We start from the raw sequence: 19,661 nt of genomic DNA on the forward strand, positions 1-19,661 counted from the left end.
AAAAGCTGCTGTCTCTAAATGGCAGCTCAATGCTTCCTTATGCATGCCAGGAGAAGTATATCAGTTTCTTTAATTAACTTATTAATTTTACTTAGGATACAAGTATACTACCCATCCGTCAAAAAAAGATGCCTGGGGCAATTTATGTACTTAAACCAATCAATAAAACCACAATATCAAAACCACAGTTCTCTGAAAAGATTCAACACAAACGCAGTGCCACAGAATTCATTAAATGTGGCATGAAGCAACAATTACACTAGTGGTTTTTAAAAGTATATGAGTATAATCTATGTTTCAGCTGCCTATCCTGTAACTACAATTAAAGTATGGTGAGATGGGCAGGGTGATGTTGAGATTTACGTTAAAAGTATCTCCACCTCACTGGGGAGAATGTCTCACTTCTACCCCCCCTCCCCCAGAGTTGGGAAACTTCTTTGAATCATCTACATTATTCTACTGAAGCATTTAAAACGATTGCACAGATAACTCTGGTACAAGATACACAGGTATGACCTGGCTTGATACTCTTGCTTACCAGGCAAGGTAGTCTGGAAGGTGTGTGTTACTCTCTATAGGGGCTGAGAATGAGTGGTGTTAAAATAGGCTGGTTCTTGATATGTTCTGCCTGAAGGAGAAGATTTATCTTCACGTTCTTTTCAGCTCCATGTTGCAGAAAAACAATTATTATGTTCAAGAGTAAGTTCCAAGCAATCATGATGCTCATTCATGTGCTCTCCTCTGTAAAGGGACATGTGTTTTGCAGCAAATACTAACGTGCAGCTTGCAGCTACAGGTGCTAAAATGTAAAGTTGTAGTCATATTCTCCCTAGACATTTCCTGCCAAACAAACAGAAGATAAAGTAATGTCTTTATGAAACATAGCTCTCTCCATTTTTTTTTTGCCACAATACAACCATGCCTTCCAAGAGCAGATTGCCATGACAACTCATGCTACCTGAAGGCAATCTATTCATTAATATGTAAAGAAGGAAGTCATCCCAACCTTGGGGAGAACTCTGATTTAAACCTACAATGCCAACCCTACTCTGCTGTTCCTTCATTTTCATCCATTAATCTTATTAAGCTGAAAAAGGCCTACAGTGGAAACATTAAAAACTCCTCATCGAGCGATAGATGCCATTATCATACTAGCAATAGATAGGTGATTATGCCATCTTTAAATCCTTCCTCTCCTGATCCTCAAAGTGTTAGATGGCAGAATAATTCACTTGACCAGCAGGATAAGCCAACAGTTATATCTGAGACATTCACTATATCAAACACAGTCAGACCAATAGAACATCTGTATGTTAATAAGATATAACTATCTGGTGGTGTTGTGGTTTTGCCAAGCTCAAGTTTGGTGCTGCTGGAAAATGAACCAACCAGCACATTTCTCAATCAGCTCCTTTGTTATCCCAACTGGCAACGATATTGGCACATTCAGCACATAGTACCCGATTTCCTCTTTTCCACTGAACCCAACTCTTTTCAGTGCTCTGTATTACAAAAGAATTAAATTAATCTCTTTCTTGAGTGGGGCATTGTCCACTCAAACAAGCAAGCAAGCAAGCAAGCACTAGGTTTTTTTTTCAGGCCAGTGTGGTAACGCTTCACCAATGTTGAAAGCATTGTCCAATTACTTCATAAAGTTATCTCATAAAGGAACATGACAGAGAAACACGGGTTTAGACATTAATAAAATAAATAGTAGTTATGAAGTCACTGCAGTTTGTTTTAAATCAAAACCTGTAAGCACTAGTACACTCAACAACAGGGGCTACTGAAAAATGATTATGCTTGTTTTTACCCATACCGTCTTCATTTTGACTCCCCTGCAAATATTCTCTTGTTTGTGTATTATCTTGTTTATGTATTCTTTTCATTTTCCCACATAGCCCCTATATTTTACAAAGCCTCATAAAATCTCACCTCCCTAAGAATTCTTCCATGTCTGTACTACTAATCTGTGTGCTATTTGTGTAAGTCACTCACAACCCGTATTTTATAAGGCAACACACATACGGTTAGGAGAGAAAACTGGTAGGATTGATATTACTCATAAATGACTTTATAATACCAATTCACCTAAATAAAATAAAAACCCTAAATGATGCCGCTTTTATGGTTTTCTCAAGTATATTTTCCTGGAACACTACAGAACCGTATAGAACTGTATTAAGTCTCAGTAGTCTTATAAAGTAAAGAAAGGGTTATCAACTTTCTGTACATGGTAAAACGTATCTGACAGAAGGAGAATGTGACAAACTTTTCTATGCATTAGTGGCCATTACTGAGAAGATGCAAGAATAACATTAATGACATAGTTATTTAAATATGAACCATGTTTTTTCTCTCTTACAAGAATAGAAAGCTGTTGGAATAAAAGTATCTTCCCAAAGATAAAGTTCCACTATGTTCTTCACTCATAAATATAAGTCACAATTATATTAGAGTACAATACACAAAATTAATCACAACAGAGAACTTTCAATATGCAAAGTGTTCTACAACATTTATATTGTCTTCTCCCATCACTAAACCATGAATGCAACTAATTTCCAATGTGGAAACGAAGCCTGTAGACAATATTTCCACTGAACTTGCCCAAAACACCGGTTCCACACTGTTGCCAAGGTGCCTCTGTAGGGCTGGATGGCCACTAGCCAAACCTAGGTAATCACATAAGCCCCCAGATTTTGGTCTAAAACGCACGGTCACTTACTCCGGTTTCTGCCCAGTTTCCTCCCTGTTTATTCCCTGTTTCACCCAGGATCAAATCCTCGCAAAGGAACAGCACCTAATTTGCTGCTGGCTGAGCGATGTGTCGACCCAAAACGAACCCCGTTTTGCAATCGAGGAGCCAAACCGTTATCCCTGGCTTGTCTCAGATAAACACAAGCTGAGTCTTCCCGTGTCACAACGGCCCACCCGCCTCCAAACCCCTCCCCTTGCAAGGCTGTTGTTGGTCAGTGTGAATCGACCAATCACCAGGGGGAGGGGGCGTTGCTGAACAACCAGGAAGTAAGTGTCTCCCACATTTTCTGTTTTCACGGACAGATCAGCATACAGTTTTGCCACGGATCAACAAAGGTAATGCGTACAGATTCTCCCCCAGCCCGGATTCATTTAATCCTGACTGGAACGGGGAGGAAACTGGGCAGAAACCGGAGTAAGTGACCATGCATTTTAGACCTTTGAGAGATGCCAAAAAAGCAAGAAGAGCCTCCACTACTAGCTTGAAGAGAAGCATGATGTTAACCTGCTTCAAGAATTTCCATATCCGTTGACTCCTGTCTTCTACAGCTGCCATACTAGAACATAAAGGGCCTTTGAAGAGCTTATCTATTTTACATTGTTCAGTTTGAATGGCTGGTAAGTAAAAACGTTCGTTCTAGAGTTTTCACTTTTAGAACATGTGCAGATTTTCTCTCTGTTGAATGGAGAGGAACACCAATGTCATAGTTCATCTTGTGTGCCAAAAAATATTGGGCTGGCCCTGTGCCTCCATTTTGTATATGTTCCCCTCATAGCTTGGTACTGGGGATAGCCTCTTTCTCTGTGTTACATCAGGCTCCTTACTTAGTAAGGCAAACAGCCAGCAGAAGTAGGACAGCACACAATCCATCATAGTAACAGGAGTAGAACAGTTGTTCCAAGCAGAAGCATCTCTTCATTCAGTGTCTAACCATCAGCTTATTAATCAAGAACTGCCTATAATTGATTAGTATGCCAGAATCTATCACATTAGCATTTGCCAAAGAAAAAAATTCTTGCTGTGGACTGACAGTAACTATGATCCAGTTTAGACTATTTAAATTGCCTGCCAAAAGCCTCATTTTCTTGATCATGCCAAGACTGTCTCCAAACAAAAGCTGGGGACACATAAATAACAATGGAAAAGGTGGCATAATGTTAAAGAATCATATTTGAGAGAATTGACTTTTCTATTAATATCATTATTTAAAACAATTTTGCACCTACCTTGAAGGTTTTCACAACTTTCCTCGTCACTGTTATCTTGGCAGTTATTCTGATTGTCACACACAAAACTTTTATCGATGCACAGGCCATTTCTACAGTGAAATCGGGCAGTAGAGCACAGTAAAGGATTTGCTGCTGTGAAAACAAAAAGGGGAGATTTTGTTCAAACTTGAGGTTTCCCATGGATAGTCATCATCCTCCAAAGGCAGATATATAGTTTGCTCTTCTAATTTCATATAGCCACTGCGCTGTTTTCTTAGGACAGCACCTTCGCACACATGCAGGGCATTCCTGGGCCTCGAGGGCGAAAGCCCTCAGGAGGCCAGGAAGGCGCTGCACTGGCGTAAGGCCCCCCCCCTGCGCCGGCGCCTGGGCTACTTACACCGGCGTTAGTCGCCCAGATTCCGGTCGCTGCTGCAGCAGTGCCACCCCGCCGTCCCGAGATCCAGTGTTTTTTTACCATGTTACTGGAAAATGCTTGTCATCAAAGATTTGTACAAAGATCGCTGATTCTACATGGCAAATCACTGTACAAAAAAGTCTTGGCACATACAGAAATATACATACAGTAGCAATTCAAGGGGCCGCCACAGCTTTGCTTGGTTTTGTGAATAAGTCTTGTATCTTAACTAAGTATATGCATTTTCATTGCCTTTCAACCTCCTGTCAAATCCTTACCTGGTGTCATTTTTCTCTCAACTTTCTCTAGGTGCTCCTAATGAAATGTACAAAATGGAGCACACTATTTCTAAGTCTAAATTTAAACAATTTCAGGAAAGTGGGTTGACAAAGGTCCTTTAGTTGCATGATCTGCTTCAAAGAATTTCTCGGTTACAATTACAATAGGGATTACAGTTCTCAGGCTTCGTGGCTTTCCACTGTTTTTAAGCCAACCAAACAGAAAGACCCTTCAAAGAGCGCAAGTATAGAATCTCCATAAAGAAACAAAATGCTAAAGACTAGATGGATATAATCCAGAGTGCAGAAGCTGGGAATTTACTGCTCACACAATCCTCTTATAAAAACACTCACTCTGCACTTTCCGCATGTATGGAAACGCAAGCGATAGACCAATGCAGGAAGTAAAAATCCTTTGCGCAAGAAAATGGAAAAACAGAAGCTGAGGCTAGTTCTCGCATGTAATGATGCAGTAAATATGTAAAATTTCCAGCAGTGCTGAAGCAATGGATGGTATGGGGGAGACACTCAAACAATTTTTTTCCATTTTGTTCAGGGGGAAAAAACATTGGAACATTTGCGGAAAACTGAAATATACACAACATTCCTTAAGAAACCTAATTTTTTTTACTTGTTTATGTGTAGTGTATACAATTGTACTGATTGGCATATTTATGAATCTCAAAAGTATTAACGTGTTAGTTCCATTACAACAGTAATTACAAATATGCACAGTCTGCAATGGAGCTGCAAGCTGCTGTATATCGAAGAAGCCCGTTGCTTGGGCCCTAAGCCTTCTTTCTGCTGGTGTCCCTCTTCATCCATTGCTGTGAACCTCTGCTGCAGATTGCATACTCCTAGCACGAGCGCTTCCACATCTGTCTTGCATGAGCAGAAGTGCTTAACACCAGAGGAATGTGCTCTGAAGTGGACTGCTTCCACAACAGAGACAAAGTTTAAGATCCAGTCACATGTTTTTTTTAAAAACATTTTTTGCCGTCAAGTCACATCTGACTTTTGGAGACCCTGGTGGGGTTTTCAAGGCAACAGATGTTCAGAGGTGGTCTGCCATTGCCTGCCTCCGTGCCACAACCCTGGTATTCCTTGGAGGTCTCCCATCCAAATACTTGACAGGGTTGACCCTGCTTAGCTTCTGAGATCTGCCGAGACCAGGCTAGCCTGGGTTACCCAGGTCAGAGTAAAAGAAATAGGAAAGACACTATTTTATTCCATATAGAATCCACACTATCCTTTCATTCTTTTCTCTTTCATTTTATCAAATAGAAGAAACCTGTTGTTGTTTTTAAAGGAAAAAAGCATTCCTTTAGTTTAACTGAAGAGTAGTAATATACATGGATATTCAGTTTAATTTATAACATCACTGAACTTTCCCATGATATATCATCATTCACAGGATGAAATCCTATGCACACTTACTTGGGAAAAATCCCCACTTAACTCAATGGGACTTGATTCTGAGTATACCTATATAGGTTAAGGCTTCAAAGAGCGGTTGAGAAAATTAACTTTCCTGAATACATATTGATTTCCTTGATATATAATGCACAGCATCTCATAAATTATATATTCTTTACATTACTTGCCTAAATCAAAGTATATTTTTTCTAATCAGTTTCTGAAACAATCACATGTTCTGATTCTGAATTTATTAAAAGAACAAGTTGAGCAGATATTTTTTCTAGTCATGTTTATTCAAGCATAACCTAGAAGCCACAAATAAATGTAACTGTTTTTAAAAATGCTTTCAAACGCTAACGGAGACCTATTAACCAGGTTCCTATATGATTAAAAGGAAGAAAAATGTAATAATTTAGAGATGTGATGATGTACATCAATAAAAGATCAAAGTTGTAGGTACTTCCAAAGAGGAAGAATGTCAACATACACGCAGCTAAGAAACTCTTACTGTAAATCTTGCCTCTTTTGTTATCTTACAAAGTGGGTGTGTTCAGCCTCCTTCTGACCTTTAAAGGTCATTAAGAAATATTCTCACAGCCTTTTCTGGCAAGGGTTGACTTACAGACTCGCTGGAATATGTTTCTATTCTAACTAATAACTGTCATTATAACCTTTCCTTACATTTGTAATGTTCCTCTGCTTTGGGCACAGCCCTAGAAGATCTAGGCTGCTTTCACACACATATGATGATGCACTCACTTTAGCAATAGTTTACAACTGAGTTTTCCTGTTTCAACACACAAAGATCCAGTTACAAATAGCTGCTAAAGTGGATTCAAAGTGCATTATTCAAAAATCTATGAAAGCAGCCCTATTCAGCCACATTAAGAGAGCCAGCATGGTGTAGTGGTTAAGAGCAGTGGCTTGGAGTGGTGGACTCTAATCTGGAGAACCGGATTTGATTCCCCACTCCTTTACATGAGCGACAGATGCTAATCTGGTGAACTGGGTTGGTTTCCCCACTCCTACACATGAAGCCAGCTGGGTGACCTTGGGCTGGACACAGCTCTCTTAGAGCTCTCTCAGCCCCCTCTACCTCAAAGGTGTATGTTGTGGGAAGAGGAAGGGGTGGTGATTGTAAGTGGGTTTGATTCTTCCTTAAGTGGTAGAGAAAGTTGGCATATAAAAACCAACTCTTCTTCTTTTTATTATTATTATTACTGAACAGAGGAGGAAAAAGTCAGCAGGAAAAGTTTGCAGGTAGTCAATTTCAACTTAACGCAAAACACTTTCCCCTCACTGGAGAAGATTTACCATCTACTGGAAGTCTTGCTTCCCACTTCCATATTCCACAACATTCAACTAATTTGATATATCACCATTTTTATTAAATTTAGTACAAGAATCCCCAAATGTTTTTAATGGAACCATTTTTATTAAATTTAGTACAAGAATCCCCAAATGTTTTTAATGGATTTGGATTAGAATTTGAATCCTCTATGCTTAGAGCTGGCCCAGATATTTGGGGGAAATTATATCCTTTTTACTAGCTTTCTGATAAACATCACCAGGGCTCTGAACACCCAGCAGGGATTTTTCCAACTCCTTCATTGCCACAACAGCAGTTCTGCTAGCCCAAATCCACAGGGAGTGCTATGATACAAAAGGGAAAATAAACCCTACCTTGTTAGAAGATGGGAGAGTAAGCTACAATCAAAAACAAAATGGAGGGGAACAAAGAAAAAGAAAACACAGCAAGAAACCCGACCTGAATAAACAGGTTGGGCATTGTGGACTTACCTGGGCGGCTCCTGGGAGAAGAGGGGGTGCCCTCGAGGCAGGGGGGCACCGCTTGTCCCGCGAGACCCCGCCGGCCCCGCGGTCTTCCTGGCTAGAGAGGGGCGTGGGGGAGTGACATCAGGTGGCCACCTGACCCCGTGGGTCTCCCTGCGCCTTTAAACAGCAGCGCGCGGCCAGCCGCCATCCTCTTTCCATGCGGGGCGGTGGCGAGTCCCGCCCACCCTCCCTATTTTGTGATGTTGTATTTCTTTTCTGTCACAGCTTTTGGGCAGTTTTTGCATGGGGTCTGATCCAAGATGGGAAGAGGTGCCTTTCCTTCCCGTTTGTGGGGACCCCCATAAGGAGTCTTGGGATGGAGTACAACACCGTTGCCCAGATGCGAGGCTTGTGTTCGGTGCTCCAATCCCAGGTGGCGCTGGCTCCACACAGAGATTCCCGTCCTGGTGGGGTCATCCAAGCGCTACTCCGGTGGTTGCCCAACAGGCGTTGGGGCCTGTTATTGATGCTTTCGATAAATCGGATGACAGGGTGGTGATCCGATACTTGGATCCGTCCCCATGGTTTTCCGCCAATGCTCCATTCTGTTGTGATCAATAAAAGCTGTGGCCATTTTATTACCCAAAAAGTACGGTGTGTGTGTGTGTGTGTTTATTTTGCTGTTTCATGTAACTCTGGGTGTTGTGGGTTATCTTGCTGTTCCCCCCTTTTCTCTGGGGAGCCATTTGCCCGTGGGGCCACAACAAAGACTAACATACCCGAATAATCCTGAAGGACGATGTAATATGAACATGATAAATGGATCTCTACCTTTACTTTCTTTAGCACCAGGCTAAAACACATTTTGTTAGTCAGGCTTTTAGATAGGGGTTTTATCTTGTGTGTGTGTAAAGTGTGGTCAAGTACAACTGACTTTTGGCAACGCCAGTGAGGGGCTGTCAAGGAATGTGAGAAGAAGAGGTGGTTTGCCATTGCCTTCCTCTGCAGAGCCTTCCTTGGTGGTCTCCCTTCCAAGTTACTGACCCTGGTTAGCTTTCGAGATCCGGCTATATCATGCCCAGGTTTTATCTTACCAGCTTCTTAATAATCGTTCTGTTTTATGGACAGTTTTTATGCATCTTATGTCAAATGGCTTGTTTTTAATGACCTGTTTTTACATTGTGGTTTTTAATTGTAAGCCACCTTGATCAGGACTCTGAAGAGGCACAGAAATATTCAAAATAAATAATTAATCAATATTTTAAAACTCTATGCATTTATCATGTGAAATATATGTATATATTTACAAAATAAGTCAAAGCTCTTGAAATTTTGATTTTGAACTTTACCTATTCACTAGCTGCCAGTTCCAATTTTAGCATTGGCTACAAAAGCACCTTGGAAACATGGAGCATTACAGGATATTTTAAAGGAAGCTGCAGCACAGAGAAGTCACGATGGTCTATATAACCTTCAAGATTCTGCAGATGTCCTGGAGAGTACACTCTGAGGAGGCAGGCTTCTGACTGTAAAATGTCAGCTTGCTTCTGAAGAGTTCAGTAAGAAGTAAGCAATGGGAATTGTGGTTCTGAATAGGGATGTGCATTCAGTATACCCGAGCTGAAAAAATACCCCCAAAATACCTTAACAGTATTTCTCGGGTATTTTTTCAGCTTAATAGAGACTCTCCAATGCTAGGTGGTCATCTCGATCCCCCAAAAAAACTTTTAAAAATTTTGTGTATTTGGGAGTATTTGGGAATGCAATAATAGCAGCAATTAAAGGGCTCTAAAGTTGCCTGATGCTCATTTCCTGCCTTTGGACTGGGTTCCAGGGCAATAGGAGGGGATGAGGCATTTCTCACAGGCAAATAGGAGAGCATGTTAGGGGGAACTGTTCTGTTTGCCCAGTCATAGCTGTTGTTTTACAGGAGTCCAACGACCTTGTTCCCTCTCCCCATTAACAGGTTTCCCAGGGAACCGAAGGGAGGGGGGAAGGAGGCAATGGCAAATAGTGTTGCACGTTAGGGGGAGCAGCGCTCTTTGCCCAATCACAGGAGTTGTTTCATGGCTGGTTTTTCCCCCCAAATTCTTCTGAGCATGGGCAAAGAGCATAAAAGCAGGTTCTGGCTGCAACTAGACTCCATTACAGAGAGATTTTCCTTGGTTTTGTAAAACACACACACCATGCTGAATATAATACAATCCCTACTGGGATTCTCTGGTTTGATATTGTTTCTGCTGAGCTTCAAAAGTGGACCCCTGTGCTTAAGATTGCTGTGCTAGGCTTCTGCAGATTGCCCTTGATTCTTCTAAACTTGCAAAAGTGGTCCCCAGGGCTTAAGATTGTTGCACTGGGCTTCTGTGGATCGCCCTTGGTTCTTAAAAACAACCTGCTGGGATTCTCTGGTTTGATACTGGTTCTGTTGGGATTGCACTGCTGTATTCGCTCTGGGTACTGCTAGGCTTCTCTGTTACACTTTGGTTCTGTTGGCCTTGCAGAGTGCCCTCTACTTTATTTTATTTTGCTTGGATTCTCTGGTTTGACATTGGTTCTGTTGGGCTTGCCACATTGGCTTTTGGTTCTGCTGGGATTCCGGGGATTGCTTTTGTTGGGCTTGTGTGGTTCTTGGCATGGGAGACATTGACCAGTGGTTGCTGCAGGCATGCCTCTTTGCTTTTGCCCTGGAGAAATAAAGGCTGTTTTCCCCCATTGCAAACAATGGAGGATAGATGGACTTCTTCTTGACACTTGGGGGTTCTTCTGTGGACAGGCATCAGCAGTTCTGCAACAAATTTGATGTGTCTGGCTTAAAAAAACAGCCCCTAGACCCCCGGATAACTTCCCCATAGGTTATAAGGAGCCAAATAAATTCAGAATTCCCTAATGAAACCCAAATCCAAGTACCATACTGGTATTGGAATTCAGGGATAATGGGAATACTGATATTTTCCCACTCCAATATACCCAAATCCAAAAAATACTGATTTTTATTAATGCATACCAGTAGTTTTGAATCTGAGCTTGGGTAATCAGAATTGTACTTCACACTGACTAGTAAAAAAAAAAAAGGAAGCACTTCTTCAAGGAGGATAGATACTTACTGCAGTTTTCTTCATCACTACCATCAGGACAATCTTCAAACCCGTTGCATCGAAAGCGACCAATGATGCAGTGATTTCCACTTGCACAGGGAAAGAAGGTGGAGCCACATTTAGATCTGGCTTTTGCTGTGGGAGGATAAGAAAATGAAACAGCAGGAATTAGGGAGACATCTCCAGCATGAAAGGTGTAACAGGAGGAGTTACAAAGCTCTCAAATGCTTCCACTGCTCAGTTAAACAGCTTAGAAATGTAGCAGATAGTACAGCTCAAGAAGGGAGAAGTTTGTACGCTAATCCACTTCCACCTGCTTGTTTGACACACGCTTTTAAAACAAACCCAGGCTGAGGGCTGGCAACTGCAATGCTGGTACACTGGCTATTTCAAATTTTATATCACGTTCTATTTCACCATTTATCCCCAACAATTCCCACAAACTAATCCTCTGAGCTTGTACTTCAAAAAGAAAAGCAAGTTGCTAAGTAATTGAATCTGAACGTTTGACCTTTCCTGTCATCTGTAAACCGGAAGACATCAGCTAGGTGTTGCATAAGAAACTTCACAAGAGGGGTTAGGAAAAAAAAATAGCAATAGGGCAAAGAAGATAAGAGCACTCGAGATACCCATATCACAGACCAACCATGATGTTGAACAAAGTACACTAATGAAGCATCACTAACAAAGCACACACCTTCCCAGAATTTACTCTTTAAAAGACAAAGCCCTGACACTTACTCACTTTTCACTTTTCCACAGCCTTGCAGTTAAATATAAATTAGAACTGCAGCAGCAACTGCAGCGGCAGCCAGGATATTGTCAGGACTAGGGGTGAAGCCAGTGCCATCTAAGCTCATATCTCTTCCAGTCCCCCATCACTGACACTGGGAGAGACAGAGAGCGAAAGAGCACATGGAATCATGAAGAGCAAACATGGACCACAGGGACTTCCAGTGGACTCTCTAGAGCGGCTGCATCTAGGAAGTACACAACATACTGCACAATTAATTTATTGAACAAACTACTCTAAGAAGTCTGTGGCACACTGGACATTTTCTTGCAATTCAGTTTCAGCAGAGATGACAGAAGACAAAAAGAAAGGGAGTGCAGAGCTACTCACGGCTAGTTTATGTGTGCTGAGAAGAAAAGGGGGCTCATGTCCCTCAGATGCACGGGAGGGAACAAAATGAATAAGAAACAAACTTGAATCCCCTAATGGGGCGGCAGGTACTTGGGCCTTGGAGCAAAACCAGAGCATCAATGCCTGAATCCTCATTTTATCTCCCTCTCAGGAGATAAAAGGCACATTTCCCCTAGAATTCTTTTTCTCCTAAAGACAATAATAACCAAGTCATTTTAAATACAACCAAATGATGCAATGATTTGTTCCATCTGTGGTTTATTTTATGAGGCCTTGTTCAAGTCATCTTCCATCAGGGGGTAAATTTCTCTATAAAAAGAAGTCTGTTACAACTGACTGGTGGCTGCTGTAATAGAGAAAATGCAAACACTACACTGTTGCCTCAGTAACAGCTACATTTCACATTACTACATTTCAGAGCATGTAAAAAAACTTGCCTTTTCATCTGTTTTATGGTTTTTCCAGGTACAATGTTTTTAAAAAGAGTACAGTAAGGCAGTCACGTGACATGAAGCGGATACAGACACAATAACAGAATGACTACCCTATTACAGGTATTTCATTTGACACTTATTTGATCATGCTCGAATATTTCCACAAGCCAAGAATGTATAATGCGGCTACACCGAAGCTTCACAATAAATGTTAGTTTGATTACACTCCGGTTTATTGTAATGTCCAAATGCAGGGTTGCCAAACACACACGCTGTCCGTGGGTGTTAAGCCAGGATTCTAAATCCCAGTAAATGCCTGGTATGTGAATCGCACTGTCTCCCCCCAACCTTCTGGATACAGAGTCAGCTTCAGAGAGCAACAGAAAAAACTCTGTCCTCCTCCTTTCCAAACAACCCTCCCTGCTAGTATTGTCATCGCTAAGAACTAGGACGGCGTGGCTCCAGCGGTCCCTGAGATAACTTTTTAAAAGGCAGTGTGGGGAAAGAAGAATTAATTTGATCACGTGTTGATACAGTTTGCCAACACCCATGATACAAATTGCTCTACACAAAACACCAGTACCATCCAAAGCAGATCACAACTCATCTTCTCCCCATAAAAAGAGTACTTACTTTTAACATGCTTGCTTGTTTTTCTTGATAATGATTTTACTTGTAAAGTGTCTTCCTGCCCACACATTGGGACCAACCAATAGCAATAATTTTGCCAATAATCAGGCTACTTAAGAGAGCTTGAGATAGCATCAGGAGATTTTGCAGAGGCAGAAAAATAGCAGCAGACTCACTGGGGTTTACAAACAAACTGTAATCTATGGCTTGTAGATTAAGAAGAGTTTGTGCAATACACTGCATTTTAAAGAAATCATGGCTTGTTGTGATGTCTGAATACAGCCTATGTAGGTAGCAGCTTACCTGTTTAAATTGTTTATTATGATATCATATGTTTGCAAGGGCAGGACTAAGGATGCTTGGACAGGGACAGACAGCAGACAGGGACAAACTGGTCCGAACTTCAACATTTCTCCTACTGGTCACTTGCTAGAACAACAAATATCTCCAAAAACACCCTTAAAAAAAAACTTGCTGTTAATTTGCTTTCTCTTTTAATTTAACTTTGTAGGTTAAATCTGCCCTGACCTGGATGGCCCAGGCTAGCCTGATCTCGTCAGATCTCAGAAGCTAAGCAGGGTCAGCCCTGGTTAGTATTTGGATGGGAGACCACCAAGGAATACCAGGGTTGCTGTGCAGAGGAAGGCACTGGCAAACCACCTCTGTTAGTCTCTTGCCATGAAAACCCCAAAAGGGGTCACCATAAGTCGGCTGCAACTTGAAGGCACTTTACACACACACACGTTAAATCTAGTGTCTTAGGATAAAGTCCAAAAAAAGTGCTCAGCGAATCCATTTTCATTTATAGAAACCTTCTCTAACACACACACAAATTACAACAATTACAATTTTTCAAAAGTTATTCCATTGCTGCACAAGAGTAATTTGTTTTTATAATACACAAAGGCACCTACTCTCTTAATGTCTAAAGCATCTTTTTGTTGTTCTACATAAAGCTAGTATTGTATAATATTCCACCAATATTTGATCAATATTTGACCAATCAACTGAATATGTCTCTTTTGAGTGGGAAGATATCTAACTCTAGATATTGGACACGAGAAGAGCCTCTGTTTCAAAAACAGAACTCCCAAATATTATGGGCAAGGGACATTTAGACGATTTGCTAACCATTAGGGCTCCTAATGTTCCCGATACCTAGGAATGTAATGCTGAAATATTTTTCTGAGCTGTGCTATCTACTACAGGACTTCCTCAAAACAGGTGTTAGGCAAACATAATGTATTAAATCACTGTTATAAATAAACCAGCATGCATTAAATGTATCCAAACCTTTACACTCAGGACTGTTGCCTCAGGATATCCTTGAGTAAGAACAAGCAGAGGCTGCACCAATTGAATTGCTTTCAGCAGGATGACAAATAATGATGATAAATGTGACTGATTACAACCTTGGTACCTATTACACAGTAGCAACCACAATGAACAGGTTCTGGATCATGTAAAGAGAACTGCAATGCTTCACTGTCACAAACTAATCCTTAACCATTTCTCTGCCAACAATGCCTGTGCCCAACTCCAGCAGTTCTACTGCAGAGGCATTATTAGGAGGTGAAATCAGCACCAAATGACGTGATTAATCTGGTGTCTCAGGCAGCTCGGGAGGATAGACTGGGCTTTAAAAACCATCCTGTAATGTGAAACAGCAACACAACTGCTTCGGGAAAGAAAGCCCATACAGTTCTTTCTGTTCATTTAGTCAGATTATCCATGGAATGTTAAATGCATTTTTTAAATAAAAATCTGATGGCCTACCTGGAAAATAAAGAGCCCCGTGGCGCAGAGTGGTAAGCTGCAGTACTGCAGTCCAAGCTCTGCTCACGACCTGAGTTCAACCCCAACGGAAGTTGGTTTCAGGTAGCCGGCTCAAGGTTGACTCATCCTTCCATCCTTCCGAGGTCGGTAAAATGAGGACCCACCTTGCTGGGGGTAAAGGGAAGATGACTGGGGAAGGCACTGGCAAACCACCCTGTAAACAAAGTCTGCCTAGAAAACATTGGGATGTGACGTCACCCCATGGGTCAGGAATGACCCAGTGCTTGCACAGGGGACCTTTACCTTTTTAACCTGGAAAATATTATTTTAGACCACTTTTCAAAGCAAACCACACAAGAAACAGTTCACTAAAGAAAAAGGGGGGGGGAGCTGGGGAGGGCACTCAGCTTCCTTGGGCATCCTGCTTGTAATTGAGACACTGGTGGTAGAAAGTGCCATGAGTCACAGTCCTTAGTCACAGTCCTTAGGGTGACCTCTTAAGGTTTTCAAGGCAAGAGACGAACAGAGGTGGTTTGCCACTGTCTGCCTCTGCATAGCAATCCTGGCCCTGCTTAGCTTCAGAGATCCAACAAGATCAGGCTAGCCTGGGCCATCCAGGTCAGGGCACCTGAGACACTAGGCCCCATTTATTTGCTTCATTTATACCACACCAATGGGGGCCCAAAGTGCTTTATATCATTCTCCTCTTCTCCATTTTGTTCTCACAATAAACCAGTGAAGTAGGCTAGGCTGAGAGTGTGTGACTACCCCAAGATCCCCAGAAAAGCTTCTGTGGCAGAGTGGGGATTCGAACCTAGATCCAAATCTCCAGCACATTCCCATGAACCTTTTTTTAACTGTCACAATACAAATGATGGACTAGAGATGGAAATGGAAGTCTGACTCTTTAAAAAGGTTGACACAGATTTAAATGTACCAAAAGATTTCAGCATAACATACTATACAGGAATGATTGGTGTTAATATAATTTATTGGAGAGAGGAAAAGTTAAGTAGATGCTGTAATTTTACAAATTTTTCATCGGTATTTTTTAAAAAACCTGCTTGCCTGAAAAACAGCATGAGGTGCCAGAAGATGAATTCTGCAGCAGGTTCATTTTACCGGCATTCACATATTCAGCTATATGTGATGGAAAATACAATCTGCTTCTGAGAGATTTCAAGACTAGAACTATGTGAATTTCTGGACAGATTAATGCTTGTCAAGGGCCAGCAGGAAACAGTTCACAGCTTCTATTCTTTTTCCCGGCAAGTCATGCAAACTGATGCCAGAGCATCTTATCTAAAAATAGAGAATGTATTTACGCATTTCAGAGAGATGTTATTGTTTTAAACTAGCATTTGTAAAATACTCCCAGTTAGTTTATACCACAGGCTATACAAGTACAATTTAACAGAAATAACTTGTTAATTGACATATGGCCAGGATGGACAATACTTTTGTAGATCACTCTACTATGTGTGGCATGAGCAAGGGCACCCTGGCCGACTGCACCCACTGGGTCAACCTCATCTCTAAAAATCCACATAGAGGGTTAACTTCCCAGTCAGACTTCCCAGTCAGACAAGAAACAAACAAAAACCAAAAAAGAAGCGCAGGGCAAAGTAACACAGGGGGTTACCGCACTTTGTATTCCCAGCGATGGATTAAGAGTTTGAAAATGTTATAAAAAACATCGATTTAAAAGGGTTTTTGGATACCACGGCTTATAAATGGTTGGAAGACGTCTTCACAGCTGAAGGGGCCAAACAAAGTGCCACCAGTATTTTTTATAACGTTTTCAAACTCTTAATACATCGGTGGGAATACAAGTGCGGTAACCCCAACATACAGAGCCAGTGTGATGCAGTACTTAAAAGTGTCAGACCAGCATCTGGTAGATCTGGGTTCAAATCCTTACTGTCATAAAAACTTGCTGGGTATCTTTGGGCCAGTCACTTTCTCTCAGTGTAACCCAACTCACAGGGTTGTTGTGATGATAAAATGGAAGACAAGGGAGCCATGTATGCTGCCCTAAACTCTTTGGAAGAAAGGTGGGATTAAAATGTACTAGACAGAGCCAGAGCTCCCGGTGATAGCTAGTTTGGCCCTGAGGACACAGCTCTTTGCCAGGACCACTAGCTGAGACTAAAGTTACTGAATACTGAGGTTTGGGCCTTCTGCATTCTATGTACTATAATACAAGTTATGGCCCCTGCATAGGAAAATGCTATAGCCCCCGTTTGCTTTTAAAGTAAAACAGAAAAGGAAAAGGAGTAATAATGAATCTACTTCAATGACCTGCATTTCCAAACGTAATGACTCAGTTGTGGCATATAATCCATCTTCAAGATGATTTTATTTCTTAAAAAGGACCACCAGAAACAAGCTGCCAATGAGTCAACCAACATTTTCATATACCCCTAAGGGTATATTCCAGTTTCCACATACCATAGACCTGCTTCACTTTCACAGTGCTGAACAAAGAGTAACACTTGATGCTTTTTACCATGCTATCAACTGTGAAAGGAAGTACCTTTACCAACCACTGGCCAGAGGACCAACAACTGATTGTGATTCCTTTTCCCAGCAGGAGCTGTACCAACTGCCAGCTGTTCCAGAGGTGACTGTCAAAGAGCACTGATGTAGTCTGGGGAAACTCCTTTGTTCCTTCCAACAATAATAAATCTGAGAAACATTTGTACAAGATGCCCAGGTTGGGATATGAGGTTCACTATCTATTATCATGATAGATGTTCATGATCATATCTGGCCATCTGCTGGATTGGTAGGAAGGTCTTCTCAGCTTTATTTATTACATTTATATTCTATCTTTTTTTCAAGGAGTTCTGAGCATTTGCTCTTCTCCATTAAAACCTCACAACAAACCTGTGTGACATCTTAGGCTGACACTGACCCAAGGTCACCCAGCTTCATGGCTGAGCAGGAATTTACCCTGGTGAATGTGATGACAATCTGGCTGCAACATCTGTCACCCCATCGCCAGGATTGATTCGGCTGATCTGGCTGGCTAGGCAGGTGTATCCTACCTCCCTCACCGCTCCATGTGCGTCCCTCCCGAAGCTGCGCGCTCGGTGGAAGAGGACGACCATCCCAGATAGAAGGAGTGTACCGTTCTTCGGTCAAGGGAATACAAATTTACCCTGGTCTTCCTAGTTCTAGTCTAAAACTCTAACCACTCCACAACTCTGGCTCATAGCTAACTTTAGACAATCTCTAGGATAATAATGCTTTTTTAAAAAATGTGGATCACTTTGTATAGAGATTGCTGTTTTTCTTTCTCTACTCAGTTTGTCTACTGAAAGACTACTGACAATAAACCAACATTTATACTACCACAGAATATTTAGCCCTTTTTCAGCTAGCAGGCACCTTGGGAAATATGACACAGGGTGGTGGGCACAACCACAAAATGGCTGTTGCAAAACATAGGCTGCAATCTTGAAAGGGGAGGTTGAAGCTCTTTAGGAGCTGGCGTAACCCTGCGCCAGCATAGTTGCCACCTTATAACGGAATAAAATGGCACCTACACCAGTGCGGGGGCAAACATAGCAGCACCAGGAAGCCACATCACTTTGTGGGGCTCCGCCACCAACACTGCTACACCAACAGCAAAATCCCAGAAGCGGGAGCCTGAACCAATGTGGGGGGCATTCTCATGGTGTTCCTGGGGGTGGAGGTCCCTTTAGGCAGCTTCCTAACCCCCTTGGACTTAGGAATGGCCACTTGAGCTGCAGTGTGGCTATGCCACTTTTTTCTGGTGGCATGGCCTCATTTTGCTCAATGGGGCATTTTCCCTTTTTTGTTTTGAAATCGTTTTTATTTTATTTTTGGCGGCCAGGAAGCCTCTGTGAAGGAAGCGTGGCATCGCTGCTCCCAGCCACCGCGGATCTAACCCCCCCCCCCAGGAATGAGCTGCCCCAAACAAGCACAAATGGCTTCCGCAAGAGGCAGAGGCAACCACAAAAAGTCAGGGAGTGAGGCTATGCATAATTCTGAGAAACTCTTACTATTAAGCATTTCAGGCAGAAGATCTGTTTAACAGGATTCTTTTTATAATGAACATATTGTTAAAAAATATTTTTCCAAAAGAGCAGCCTGTGTTACTTTATTGCCCTTTGTGTATTACTGTACATGAAATCAGTACAGTATACCTCAGATTCCAGTTTGGGCAAATGCCAGCAAAATGACTTCAATCAAAATCATAAACTACGCTTTAAAAAATGCATAGTGCTTTGCTGTTTTGCCTTCTCTTTTAGGATGATATTTCAGCGTCATTTTAAAATCAGGCTACTTTATACCAGTTCTGTCCTCTTGAAAAGCGAGCAAGCAAACGCTGAATTTGATTTACAACTGACAGAGATATTACAGAATACATCACACCTATTAAAACATCCACAGGACAATCCAAAAATTAGCATACAAAATTTATAAAAGACCAATTAAAATCTTGCCCAGCTTGTGTTTCAATCAGAAACTTGTTTGTACTAATTATCAACTAGCAAATCTATTTAATTTAATAATTTCAGGAACTCTAGGCATTACCAAAAAAAAGTACCAAGGCACAGTTTAGGGCCATTTAAAAGCCTATCAGCTCGCCAAGAAATTTTTTACTAAAATGGACAACACAACTACTTCTAAGGGATACCGCCTGTTCAGAATTCCTTTGAATAATGGTTTGTCACATAATTCACAAGGTCT

At 41.6% G+C, this 19,661-nt stretch overlaps 1 protein-coding gene across 1 annotated transcript in view; it reads right to left on the reverse strand.

Annotated features, from left to right (window-relative positions):
* Nucleotides 1-19,661, reverse strand: part of LDLRAD3 (low density lipoprotein receptor class A domain containing 3) — a 134,572-nt gene that overhangs the window by 59,879 nt on the left and 55,032 nt on the right. The window contains exons 3-4 of the mRNA XM_056852182.1: nucleotides 10,965-11,090; nucleotides 3,988-4,122 (exon numbers count right to left, since the gene is read on the reverse strand). Coding sequence (XP_056708160.1) covers nucleotides 3,988-4,122; nucleotides 10,965-11,090 — 261 coding nt within the window. The remainder of the gene's footprint in view (nucleotides 1-3,987; nucleotides 4,123-10,964; nucleotides 11,091-19,661) is intronic.

Source organism: Euleptes europaea, chromosome 6 (assembly GCF_029931775.1).
Source record: "Euleptes europaea isolate rEulEur1 chromosome 6, rEulEur1.hap1, whole genome shotgun sequence".
Taxonomy (NCBI): Eukaryota; Metazoa; Chordata; class Lepidosauria; order Squamata; family Sphaerodactylidae; genus Euleptes; species Euleptes europaea.